This window comes from Bactrocera tryoni, chromosome 2, assembly GCF_016617805.1.
Source record: "Bactrocera tryoni isolate S06 chromosome 2, CSIRO_BtryS06_freeze2, whole genome shotgun sequence".
NCBI lineage: Eukaryota > Metazoa > Arthropoda > Insecta > Diptera > Tephritidae > Bactrocera > Bactrocera tryoni.
In genome coordinates, this window is record NC_052500.1 from 21,247,850 (window position 1) to 21,261,662 (window position 13,813).

Consider the following 13,813-nt stretch of genomic DNA (forward strand, 5'->3'; position numbering starts at 1 on the left):
TAGTGTTACTTTGGAATTTTTTCAATAAAAATAAAAAACTTTCTGAGAATATCTAATAATTTTGTCGCGGGAATTTTTAAAGTTTGTAAAGTGAACTTTCTGAAATGTATGTAGAGAATGCGGATCAATGTTATGTCTTATACCATATTAAGACCCGCATTTGAACTACTCGACTAAAGTCAAAGTAAACTGCGTAGCGTTTCCGATCAAATAGTTTTGGAATTGCTGCTGTCTTAAGGAGTTACATGTGTTTTCAGGTTTCAAAAAATCGATTTTTTTTATTGTCTCATTAAATTCCACAACACCTCTAGAATATTATCCTAAATTTTAAAGTTGATTCGAGTAATAGTTTCGGAGTTACAGCCTTGAGAACTTCTGCGTTCGAGGCTAGTTAAGCTAAGTGCGTCGTCTTTAAATGTAATTTTCTCGAAGCAGTGTTTTTGAAGTCGGTTAGCAAAATTTCTCGAGAACTACTTAACCGAATTTCATGAAATTTTACACAGGTCTTTGAGATAGAATCCTTAAAGACTAGGACGAAGGAAAATCCAAATTTAAAATTTTCTTCCTTCGGCCAAGTTCTAAGTTATGTTTTCTTTGTTAATGGTGTATGCTTGTAAAAATAACAAATTCTAATAAAATATTTAATTTTTTAAGTGAGAAAAAATGGGTGAAAAAGGACTGTTTTTATCCGAGAAAACTCAAGTAAGCCTTTAACTATAGCTGTTTGGTTCAATCAGCAAACCAGCTCGATCAATTTTTCTTTAAAGGCCTTCTTCTAACAACAACATTTTTCGAAGTCATTACTCGAACACAAAGGTTCAATCACTAGTTCTACAGTTTTTTTTTATCTTTTCGAAAATTGAATTTTGACACGGGAAAACAATCTATATTTTGGAGAAAATTAAAATTGTTTAAATGCCATTTTGCCAATCTTCTAGTGAGAATTTTAGTTTAAGGCTTCATTCACGGAGAAGACCGGAATCAATACAGCAGTGTACGATTTTTTTGATCATGTACTGTTTGTGTATTTTTAAAATAAAATAAAAATTTTAAGCTGTTGATACGGTAGATATTTTTTTAATTGCCAAAAATCGCCGTTTTTGGGCTAACACACTAGATGGGTTTCTTAAGCTCAGTTGTGACCATTTTTAAGAAAATTATGTGTTTTTCTGTTCAATAAATGAAAGCTGTGACCTATATATTGAACAAAAGACTGGCTGGATGGATAGTCGGATCTTGTTAATTCGTCCCACAATGCGGATCATATATTATATATGGCATAGATATAAATTGTCGTCTCTACTACAAACAACTGTTGGTCTAAAAGTGAACACATATTGTGCTTGAGACTCTATGCTCTAAAGTTTAGAGAGTGGTGAAACGAACGAGCAACAGTTTTAACCCTGATCTGACGAAAGCGGTGCAATCAAGAAGAAAGTGTTGAGATGTTTTTACCTCGCCCACCTTTTAGCTAAGAAAACGGAAAGTTTGTTTGTTCTCTTGCGATTTGTTTTCACCCAGAAGGATTTTGCGACCGCATAGATACAGCCACGCACGGCTGTCTAATAATAAAACTGGTATTGGTGGACGGTTCTCGACTATAGGCACAACCAACAACCTTCCCCTGGCATAAGTAAAAAGGTTACCGAAAGAGGCACAAACTTATTGCATTTTTCTGCGCTTAAATGAGTTTCGAAAGTTATCGTTATACTTTCTCTTGTCGAATCTAGTTTGTTTACTGTGCTTTTACCGTTACATTTTCTTCTCATAAGACTTTCAAACATTAGCACAGTAACGTTGACTTATACAAATGTATTCAGTTATTCCCATTTTGGCGACCGGTCAACAAACTATTATGCAATGCAAACTATTCGCACACCTTTCAGTTTCGAATTGAATTTTTTAAATTTTTCTTTTTCTATTTTTTTTTTATTTTTGCAAGCGACCGCCATAAATTCGCGAATTAATTACGCACATATTCCACATTAGCGCTCAGCTAACACATAACGCGCTGGCATTGCTCACTAATCGCATGCGATTTGTACCCATTTCAGTTCATCAGATATATTTAATGGATTTAATGCATGTTTTTCGGTTTTCGATTTTAGATTTTAGTTTTTGATTTTTAGTTTGAAGTTTTGGATTTTTCTGCTTTTTTGTGAAATATATTTATGGCAATACGGATGTGCAGTGAGGCATTAAATGTGCGACAGACACCCTTTTTGCAACGGCGCTGGCTTATCGTTTCACAACACACAACATTTTGAAAAAATTTAAAATTTTATTTTTTTATATTTTTTTTTTAATTGCAAATTCAAGTGAATTAATATTTATGTTATCGCTTTATGAGCAATTTAAATCACTATCTGTGTATATATGAACTTGTAAGCATATATGTGTGTTTGCGAGGTGAAACTTAATTTATATTCTCATCCATATTGCCGCAATCGGTTTGCCTTAATTAATTTGAACCTGCTGCAGCAACACTCCTTGGCGCATGCGCAGTTAGATAAGTATGTAAATGCATACAGAGTATGTATAACAAACCGTTAACTACATATACTATTAGATTTTTATAATTAATTAATTTTCCTTTAACGTGTTTCTTATCTGCAAAGTGGTAAAATTGCAAACGTTTGCTGACTGTCGATTGCGTGCATTTCGGTCCAAAAGCAACAACAACATACAATTTAAACATTAAATATTTTAAACTTCAATATTTCCTTGCATATTTGGCAGCACTTATTTAACGGTGTTCATTTTCGTTCTCGGTTTTTTGGCGCTTAATCGTCCATAAAAGGAATGTTGCGTTTGTTTAAGTCTATGAAGGTGCGTAAGGCATGTGTGCGTGTTTAAAGGTGCATTAAACAATAAAATTATTCATAAATATATATTGCTTCATAACAAATCGGTTGCTTAATATTTTATACAAGTATTGCCTAATATGTTTAAATTATATTTAAATATTGTTACTTAAATTTATAGCTTTTATTTATTGCATTTAAATTGCGGTGTTAATACTAGTTTGCTGGCGTATATTGCGTAGATCAGCAAAACTGTGAATTATGGAAAAATCGATTTATGGCGGCCGCGGTAGCATAGATCGAGCATATTTTCGCCTTTGCAAAAAGTACTTATATATTCCTACTTTGGTTGCCGATTCAAGCGGATAACATAGAAAGTAAAAACCAAAGTAAAACAGCATATTTAACGTGTGATCCAAATTGAGGTACTTGAGGTACTGACATGACCACCTGTAAGTCATGTCAGGCTATCATGTTATTGTTATTCGATATTGTTTGGCATTTCTTCATGAAAAGACTTACGCCTGAACAACGTTTACATATTATTCAACTTTATAACGAAAATACACGTACTTTATCTCAACTTATGGTCAACTTAATCGGCCTACTGAGCGTACTAATCGCAACACATTCACCCATCTTGTGATTCAGATTTGATAACATTCGACAAAATAGACCACGTCCAGAACGCAGTGAAGAGAATATAGCAGACGTAGCTGAGAGTGTACAGGAAGACCGTGGTAAATCGATTCGGCGCCATTCGCAGCAACTCAGACTGACGTATGAACGACTTGGTTCATTTTACGCCGAGATCTTAAATTGAAAGTGTACAAAATACAACTTGTGGAAGAACTGATGCCGCTCCACCTTCCCAAGCGACATCGCTTCGCTCTATGATTGATGACTGAAATTGAAGGTCGTGATCTCGGCGACATTTGGTTTCAATAAAACGACGCCACTTCCCACACATCACATCACTCAATGGACTTATTGATAGAACATTTCGGTGAGCAGCTAATTTCACGTTTTGGGTTGGTCGATTGGTCACGAAGATTATGTGATATCAGATTGTTAGACTTTTTCCTTGGGGGATATGTTAAGTTTAAAGTCTAGGCGGACAATTCCGCATCGATTCAGGCCATGGAGCATTACATCACGCGTGTCATTCGCCAGTTAGCAGTCGAATGCTCGAAGTGGTCATCGAAAATTGGACTCAACGGATGAATCATCTGAGACGTAGTTGCGGCCAATATTTGAAAGAGATAATCTTCAAAGAATAAATGCCAAATAATGTTCTTTCGAATGATAATAAACATTTCCCATTTTGACATTTTGTGTTTTTTCTTTAAAAAAGTAGGGAATCTCGAAATTAATCACCCTTTACATATTTTAAGGCATTTACTGTTGTTAAATACTTTTTAAGTCTGGTCGAAAGATAAATATAGTTCAAAAACGACATTTGAGCGATTGTGTAAACGATGACACGACGAAGTTGTCAACCTAAAACTGTTCAAGTCTTCGACGTTTAAACCATCCTTCATAATCTCAATACCGGTTCGATAGTGTGAAAATTCTAAGCTTTCAAAATATTCGTTCAATGTCATATTTGTTTCGCTATCTCACCAAAAGCCAAAGACTCTTCAGCTCAAGTGGCGGTTGAAGTTAGCGAGAGCAATTTCTGCTTATTTACAGAGAGGTAAGAACCTTGACTATTTAGCTGTCAAAACAATTGCTATAAACACATTTGAACGTTTTATCGTGATTGTTTCTGGCTATATGGTACCACCAGCCCCAGCTATTCATTAGTAACTCGCAAAAAGATAGCGGATTAACCAGAAGTAACCCGATGTTGATGGTAAAGCATTCGTGAACCAGTGCACGGTTATTGATAAAGGAGGCTACTCTCTACTACTTTCAAGGCACTTTGCTTTCGGCTTGAAAAATGCTATAATAGTCAGGTAGTCTGAAACTGGTCTTGATGAAAGGATCCTGACAGTGGACACCTCCGCAAGCCTTGCCCAGTCCGTAAAAGATTGCCGGAGTTTGGTTCGGTGACTCTAAACTAAAGAATTTGGAGCTAAATAAGTAATACTGTCGCGGATAATACGTTTATTAAGGAAACAGATTTCAAAAGGATGAACATTTTTACTATATATCCTGAACAGGGTAAATTAAGTTTGCCACGGTATTTATAACACCCAGAAGGAATCGTCGAAATATATATTTATAAATGAGCAGCTTGACGAACTGAGTCGATTTAACCATATCTGTCTGTCCGTCCGCCTATATATATGCTAACTAGTTCCTTAGTGTCTGAGATACCATATCGATCTGAAATTTTTCCCCGTCTTCTTCTGCTCAAGACGCTGCTTTGTTGTTGGAACTTCGTTGGAACGGCCGATCTCAGACCACCATAGCATATAACTGCCATACAAACTGAACGTTCGGTATAAACTGCTTGTATGGAAAGCTTTTTTATTTGACAAGATATCTTCAAGAAATTTGACAAGGATTATTGTCTAAGGCAATGAGGTAATTTCCAAAGGAATTGTTTGGACCGAATCTCTGTGGTATATATGTAGCTGTCATATAAGGCAACGGTGCAATCTCCAGAGAGCGTCTCTATAGCATACCATATAACTATCAAACAAACTTATCGATCAAAGTTCTTATAAGGAATCTTTTGTATTTGTGAGGATACTAAAGCTTCGATGCAAAAGAAGTAAATGGTTTTTCTTGTTAATTTGTAATATAAGTACGTGATATTGTCTATAAAAACTAAGTAAATATTTATCGGAATTAATTGCATTATATTAGAAACATTCTACTATCTCTGTAATTACTGAAAAACAAGGTGAAACACAGAAATATTTCCCGGACTCCCCGCTCGAATGACTATAACTTTTCACCACCAGTTTTTACCATAACCTTGTTTTCTACATTAAGAACTTCTTCGAATAACTTATTTATAGATCTAAAAAGTGGAAGTAAGAGGAACTTAAGGCGAAGGAAATCACAGTTATCCATTATTCTTGGCTAAAACCCATAGTAAATGTAAAAAATAGTGGTTGTATGATAACCACAAAAACGTTAATTCCTGCATGAACAAATTTTTTCGTCGAAGTAGAAACAAGCTCCAACAATATACGTATGGAATTCCCAATTATTTAAAAAATTAACACTAAAGTTCTTACAATAAGATTAGCACACACACACACACAGACCATTAGTAAGCGATACAAATACAATAGAAGCAGTGTCATAGCGGAATATAGAAAAAGATTCATTTTAAAGTAATTTTTGTTAATGGAAGTGGAAAATCATATGGAGTTGTTGTTGTTTTAATAAATATGAATGAATAATTGTATGCTTACGCGAATGGATAGAACGACAGCTGGCCGAGGCGTAGCGCCGTTTAGTGTACGAGTACATTTTTGCATGACAATGCTCCCGCTTTCTTTTGTTTTTGCTGTCCGCGTATCAAATTTTCATTTAAAATTTTCATATATAGCAATGTATATTTATTGAAAAGAAATATATATGTATATGTATATTTGCTTCCGTATGTACTCGAGCTGTACATCTTGGATGTGTAACGTCAGAAGATTTCGTATATTTCTTTATATAGAATCAATTTATAGACTTCAAAGCGTGCGTTTGTATATGTATATATGTATATTTATACAACGACTTCCCACCACTTCACACATTTTTCGTTTAATTTTTATCATCTTAATATTGCATTCTTTCTACATGTGCTTGTTCGAAAGCATCATTGTAAGCGCGGAACCTTAAATAAGAAACAAAAATCATGCATGTTAATAACCAATTTCATTCATAATAATAATATTTATCGGGAGAAAAAGACGTGCTCCAAGATTTTAGGTACATTAGGGGCCTTTGAAAACTAGTACTTAGTGACAGAATAGCTAAGATATGACTGGAGTGTGGCACTACTGATTTAAGGCCATGATGTGTGGTTTACTATTGTCGCTCTACTGATCGAGATCTCCATATTGTCCTGCATATTCCATATTCACGTAGAAAAATCTACTCATTATGGACGGTAACTGGGCTTTAATCCGACCATTCTTGTTTCATCACAAATTCGTAACGCATACCATTTCAGTTGGACTTGCAATATGGTTTCTCGAGAACTCCATATTCACCTGCGATAACCTGTAATAAGTTCTATTCATATAAGCTTTTTATACGACCAGTCTCATACCTCTGTATATTGGTAATGAATTCTGTTAGATAGCAGTTTAGGCAAGGTATTTCTAATAGTGAGTAAAATCGCAGGGAATACTGCTCTTTGATCTAAAGCACTAGAACACAACTACTTGAATCCATCACTGAATTTGCACAGATTTAACGGTAACTACATTCTCAGCTATCCATACCGAATATGCCTTCATATATACCATACAGATATATGTATAGTGTGGTTTTTTAGAGGCGTAAAATTTCCTAGAGGGTTAGCTGTCAAATCAGCTGTGTTTGACATATCTTATGCAGTACACTGAGCAAAATTACTACCGAAATACTTCCGCAAGAAAATTAAAAAAAAGTAAATAAATAAATTTAGTATATTTTCAAAGCTCGCGAAAAATTATATGAAAGCCGAAATGTCGGTCATTTCACAAATTTTACTTAATTTCTTTAAAAATAAAATTCTTCACCTCTAAAAAAGCTACCCTTTAAATAAATCATTAAATGAGTAATAATAATGAATTTTTACCAAATTTCTGTCCTACCTTTCACTTGTTGTTGTTGCTGTTACTGCGTTATTATTATTATTAATATTATTGTGGGCGGTATCCGTTGGCGCTGGGACATTCGTATTTATTTTGCTTCGCATCACCAATTGCAGCCAATTTGGCACTGGCGGCAATGGTGCCGGATCGGGTGTAAACCTGAAAATGTTTGATATAATTTTAAGGTTAGTTATTCTCAGAAAATGTAAAAACTGATAATAGATAAATATTACAAAAGCAACAAAGCCTAGCATGGGTTCCAGGGCATAGTGCTACTCCTGGTGACTGCGAAACAAATGAACGAGCCAGAACAGCCACTAACCTACAATTAGACTTCGGAAAAGAGGGAATTTAAGTGCCTTGTGAGGGGATTTTAATGCCGAAACCGCCGGTCCTCCTAAACACTAGGTGCGTCGTCAAAGAGCCATCTATCTACCTACCTACCAGTTTGGTTGGTCTACTCTATATTCCGGTTTTATGGTTCAAATGGGCGATGCTTTTGCAAAAAGACCCTTAAGTAAAGGTCTAAAAGCATACCGTTTACGTAACACAGACAAAATACACTGTTCAACCTCAATATTCCCAACTGAGTTCACAACAGCGCGCCAGTTGTTCCTCGCTTTCGCTGTTTGGCGTCTATTGTAGATTCCTAGTATAGCCGCGTCATCTCTACCTAGTTTCCCCAACGGAGTGGAGGTCTTGCTCTTCTGCTGCTTACCCTGGCTCCCTGGTACTCCGTCGAATATATTCAGAGCTGCACTGTTTTCATACATTCGGACGACATGACCTAGCTAGCGTAGCCTATGTCTCTTAATTCGCTGAACTACTTGCTTGTCAATGCCGTCGTATAACTTGTACAGCTCAACGTTCCATCGACTGCGGTATTCGCCGTTGTTAATGCGCAAAGCACTATAAATCTTCCGCAGAACCTTTCTCTTGAGAACTCGTAATGCCGACTCATTAGCTTTTGTCATCGTCCATGCTTTTGCACCATATGGCAGGACAGGGATGATGACTGACTTGTAAACTTTGGTCTTTGTTCGTCGAGAAAGGACTTAACTTTTCAATTTCGTACTCAGTCCGAAGGAGCACCTTTTGCCAAGAGTTACTCGTTGGATTTCGGTGCTGATATTGTTGTTGGTGTTAATGTTGGTTCCAAGATAGACGTAATTATCTACGACATCAAAACTTTGACTCTTTACAGTGACGTGACACTACAAGATCCGTTTGCTTGGCTTCCTAATTAAGTCGGGAGAAAGCAGAATTAACAGCGCGGTTGTTGAAGCTAATGATATGAATATCATCGGCGTACGCCAGCAGCTGTAGACTCTTATAGAAGATTGTACCTTATCTATTCAGCCTTGCAGCTCGAATTATTTTATCCAAGAAAAGAGTAATCCCTCTCCGAGGTTGTGGCCTGGATTTGGGACCCGTCACGTAAAAGACACCCGCAATGAAATTAAGAAAACGGCCTTAGCTGAGAGATCCCCCTTTTGATGTTATTTACTTTACTTGTGTGAAAATCGTCTTCTCTAGAAACTATTACTTTAACCCAATATGACCTAACTTTCCTAGTTTCACTATATATACGATAGGCATAAGTTATGTTTCTTACCTTATAATCGGATTGCAGTGCTTCGATTTTGGCACAGCAAATACATCGCTAGCCGCGCTTGCCTTCTCCAATTTCGCATCGACCTCGGGTACTGGCGCCAACATGCTGCCACTGCCGCTGCTGGAACGTCTATTACTGCTTACTCTGCCTGTTGTAGTGCTTGTTCCGGTTCCAGTTCCGCTACCATTTCCATTCACGTTGGCATTTTCCATTGCGCTTGTTACCAATGTCGTGTACTCATCGCTGCCGCCGGTATCCATCTCCAGGCTGGACATTGAGCTGAGCGAACCACGGGCCGCTGTTGCATGATGGCAACGCTGCAACTCTATTGCATTTGCTTCCTCAAACTGACTCATATCGAACTTGATCAACACTACAAGATCAAAAGCACAAGAGAGACAGAGCGAGAGAAATACACACAGAGAGAGTGGAGTGGTAAAAGGATAATAGAAAGATAGAGACAACATTGCAAGTTTACACAAAGAAAATGAACGATGATGAACGTGCGGGGAGTGCATTATCATTGACATTTAGTACGAAATATTACAAATGGAATTTTATAATATGTTTTTTTTTTTTTTTGTTTAAATATTATTTAGTTATGTGAATAAATTGATAATACGATTAATTTTTGTCGATTTGTTTTTGCTTGTGGCAATTGTTACGAAAATATGTTGTTGTTGTTTTATTATTATTATTTATCCATTTGAAAATAATATAAAATTATTTGTTGTTGCGTTGTCCAATTTTGTTATGATTTATTTATTTAGTTATTATTTGGCAGAGAGAAAAGAAAAAGAAGGACAAAGCGATACGCTCAAAATTGTTAACATTGACCACTCAACATATACCCCACCTTTAATAATTACTCACATTTGTCTAGGGGTCCCAACTTGCGCGCCAAGCTAAACATCATTTCAGCGGTCCAGAAGTCCGGTATGCGTGCGAATATCGAACCGGCATCCGCCGGTAACTGGAAGCCCAGCTTGTGTAGCAGCAAAACGAACGGTTGATAGAGCATTGTTGTCGCCTGATCGCTGTTCCACTGCACAACCGGTATGGATTTGTTCTTCACTGAAATAATAAATGAAAAAAAAAAAAATGGTTGTAATGCGATTGATATGGGATCGAAGACCTATATTAGTTACAATCCAGTGGCGATAATGCCTGAAATGTGGGTTCAAAATATAAAAGCCGACTCTTCTCGCTTAACTATTGCTGTTGGAGGCAGTTTCTGGGCGCGTGTGAGGGGTTCTGAACCAATAAAAATTAAAACTTATCTGATCGCCATGGAATGTACATAAAAAGAGGGCAGTGAAATCTACTTAGTACCTCTTCTTGACCTGCACGATTCAGCTAAAGCATGGCAGCTCTCTCTACGTTGGCCAATCGGGGCATTGTCTGGTCTTAAAATTAATAGTGGTGAGCGTTACTCACAATTTTTAGAACATTTATGCTTGATCTCCAATTGGGTATGAGTTCAACTAACTTGTACTCGCTCTCAGAAAGAGTAGCCTCTGCTTAGTTTTGGGGCTTTTAATGGACCATTGCTCTATTGGCGACCACGCAGTTAGAGAGGAAAGTTATATGGAAGAAGATGAGGTGGAAATAACTCAACACTTCCTTATTGATTGTCCCGCGTTTGGTTAGGTTATGACTTAAGCACTTGGGAGCGGATACCTTCAGACATCCCACCGATCAGGCGCGAATGGTAAATTTATAGTTCGTACACAGGAATTCTGTTTTTCCATGGCCTCACAAAGGACTATATAATCCAAGTGCGATCTTTGATCAGCCATCTAACCTAACCTATCCTAATCTAACTTGTACTGGTCTTTAGTTTCTTTCTCCGTTGCTCACTCTGAAGCAAACATTGCCGTTATAACAATTCCCACCTCTGAACACGGACTTATACTCTCAACTACGGTAAAATATGATCCAGAACATTATAGAACTGTGCGAAGTACTTTTATTTGTCTTGTTATAATGTTTGTGTACGAAATCGGATTCATTAGGTTAAGAAGAACTAGATAGGAATTATTTATGGAAGCTCGCTTTTCTAGATATAAGAAGAGACCGATAGAGTGGGAAGATCAAGGACATTTCCTATCTGGTTACCAGTTCTCAAGTGCCGTGCAACAAGTTTTTTGCGGATTTTTCTGTTCAAAAATGTGTGAATCATCCCACCTTTATCTCTTTGGATCTTATGGTAGTTATCATGCTATCATGAATTGACTTTGTACCAATTTCCCAACTTCTGGTATTTGAGGTTATGCGCAAACATTACGAAAATTAATATAAAACTTTCTGATAATCTTGGAGCACTTCATAAAGAGATCCATCTTCCTCGGACTTTACTTATTTAGAAAAGCTCTAAGTCGCTCCAACTTCATTAACTTCTAAAATTTTTTCAGTTTCAAAAGACACGCACTTTACTTACATATATAATGATAAGCTACCGGTTCCATAACGTATTGCAAATTCTGACGATCTTCACGTTGTAAGCAATTCTTCAAAATTAATTTGATGTAGCAACATTCCAGCAATATCTTTTGCAACCAAACTAAATGTTTCTCCTTATTCTCCTTAACAATAAGATCACGTAAAATCTGCAGACATAAGAATTATAAGCAAAAATATTATAGAGAAAGAGTCGTGTAAACAAATACCTGTATATCATCGGAGGGCTTGGCAAAAGTGGAAGAGTTCTTCAGCTCAATACCAGATTCTGTTGAAGTCGAAGTTGGTGTGGTTAGTAAAGCGCGTTGATATTCGGCATCTTCGAATTTCATAAGGTCATCGTACTCCACTAAGGTTATAATGTCCTGTGAAGGTAAATAAAGAAAGCATAAGGCAAGGGAGTCTTGGTAAAAATCTAGAAAATGGTTTCTAGCACACACCTGTTGCAGCAGTTGTTGTATAATCGAGATACGTGATTTTTGCTTATTGCCGTTATTACTGAATAGTTTCACGATCTTGCCAACCACATCATTGTTCTTCTTACTCTGCACATAATACCAATATAGGGTGTCCATTTCCTCCTGTGTCCAGGCGCTAGGTGGTAACATAATTATGAAAACTTTATATGAGGTTTACTAATATTTACAGCAAAGAAACTTACCACACTGTGTTTTCGAGGTTGTGTTCTTTGGTTAGCTCGGTCAGTGAAGTTTTTGGCAAAGACAAGGGACTCTTTTGTGGTGTGTTTATGAATTTATGTATGACATACTCAATTAGATCAGACCAGTCCTAGAAAGTAAAAATATGTATGTAAAGATCAACGCAATCTTGTACGAGTAAAGTCTACTTAAGCCGCTTAACTTACATCGCAAAGCTCATAATCGGCCTCCCAAATGCGTGAGAAGGTCTTCAATATAATCGGTTGGAATAATGTGCCGATCTGTCCAAGATCACCGCCCACATGATGCATCATCGTGAATATACAATCATTAACAAACTCGCCATTATTGTTGAAGTCCTCCAGCAGCATGCCATAATAGTTCATCACCTCGAGCGTGGCGAATCTAAGTTGCAGTTATTTACATGTTAACGAAATAAAGAGGATTTTGCTGAGAGTTGTACTCACTGTGAAATGTGCTCTGTCATCTTGATGCTGGTATCGCCTTCGGTTTGTGTTATAAAATCCAGTATTAGCAGTAGCAGATGATTGGTTACAACCAAATCTTGTAGATACTGTTTGGTGTGTAGATTTGGGTTGAATCGTCGTAAAAGCAAAACGAATAGACAACGCAAATCTTCGGTGGAACTGATTTGTGTCTGTAGACGGCGCAAATGTAAGCGATCATCCTGGAAATTTAGGGGAAGTTAAAGAATAAGTAAAATTATGAATATAAGAGAAGGTGTTGAAGGGCTGGTGGGTTACCAAAACCTTTGCTTCTTTACTGACTACAAACTTTTTGGGTTATATGCACACCAAAATTGGCTTAAGATGCTATTAAAAGTGCTTTACAGACATTCTCAGTATAACACTTTGGTTCAAAGTTCGGTCTTAGTGAATACCAGTCGCCTGTCGCCAGTGATACCCATTTCTCTGATTGAATTTCTGAGACTATATATGGTTTTATACTACATTCGGTGTTTCTACGATCGACCTAACCTCAATTTTTTCCTTGGAAGGTGATTTTTCGGGGATATCATACCATGCTAAAGAGCGCTCTTTACCATGAAATCTACGTTAAGGAAAGCTATTGATGAAACAAAACCTTAGATAAAACATTTTTGTCCCTAGATTTATTTGCTTTATACTGGTATGAATAATTCGATCCGATCATTAACGAATCATAACCTCAAATTATGGCTAATCTTAGAAAATCTAACATGTGTGAGGCAAAGAAATTTAATAGCCCAAAAAAAAGCTAAGATATAGCTTCTTAACAGAAAAGTCGAATTGACTAAATGTGAGATCTGCAACCAGAGATCTTTTCGCTGATCAAAATAAGGGCTGAGCATATGGAGAAACTCGCAGTCAAAGCTTTTCGAGAAATATTAGATTATGTTTCAGAGTTAACTTTTAAAAGCAGTCCACTTAATACTCCAAATACGCCATTAAAAAGCATAAAAAATAAGCGTTAATGAGTTCAAAGCCTCACTAACCTATCTAATAACCTATATAAGCC

At 36.7% G+C, this 13,813-nt stretch overlaps 1 protein-coding gene across 5 annotated transcripts in view; it reads right to left on the bottom strand.

Moving 5' to 3' along the window:
* LOC120767247 (protein timeless) overlaps positions 1-13,813 on the bottom strand; it is a 48,315-nt gene that overhangs the window by 16,143 nt on the left and 18,359 nt on the right. For 3 of the 5 annotated variants that reach the window (XM_040093099.1, XM_040093100.1, XM_040093097.1), the window contains exons 8-16: positions 12,763-12,983; positions 12,502-12,700; positions 12,298-12,425; positions 12,077-12,230; positions 11,846-12,001; positions 11,617-11,785; positions 10,050-10,250; positions 9,177-9,549; positions 7,562-7,720 (exon numbers count right to left, since the gene is read on the bottom strand). In XM_040093099.1, coding sequence (XP_039949033.1) covers positions 7,562-7,720; positions 9,177-9,549; positions 10,050-10,250; positions 11,617-11,785; positions 11,846-12,001; positions 12,077-12,230; positions 12,298-12,425; positions 12,502-12,700; positions 12,763-12,983 — 1,760 coding nt within the window. Of the gene's footprint in view, positions 1-6,184; positions 6,595-7,561; positions 7,721-9,176; positions 9,550-10,049; positions 10,251-11,616; positions 11,786-11,845; positions 12,002-12,076; positions 12,231-12,293; positions 12,426-12,501; positions 12,701-12,762; positions 12,984-13,813 lie in introns of those variants that run through there. The other 2 variants (XM_040093101.1, XM_040093102.1) reach the window with 2 other exon arrangements.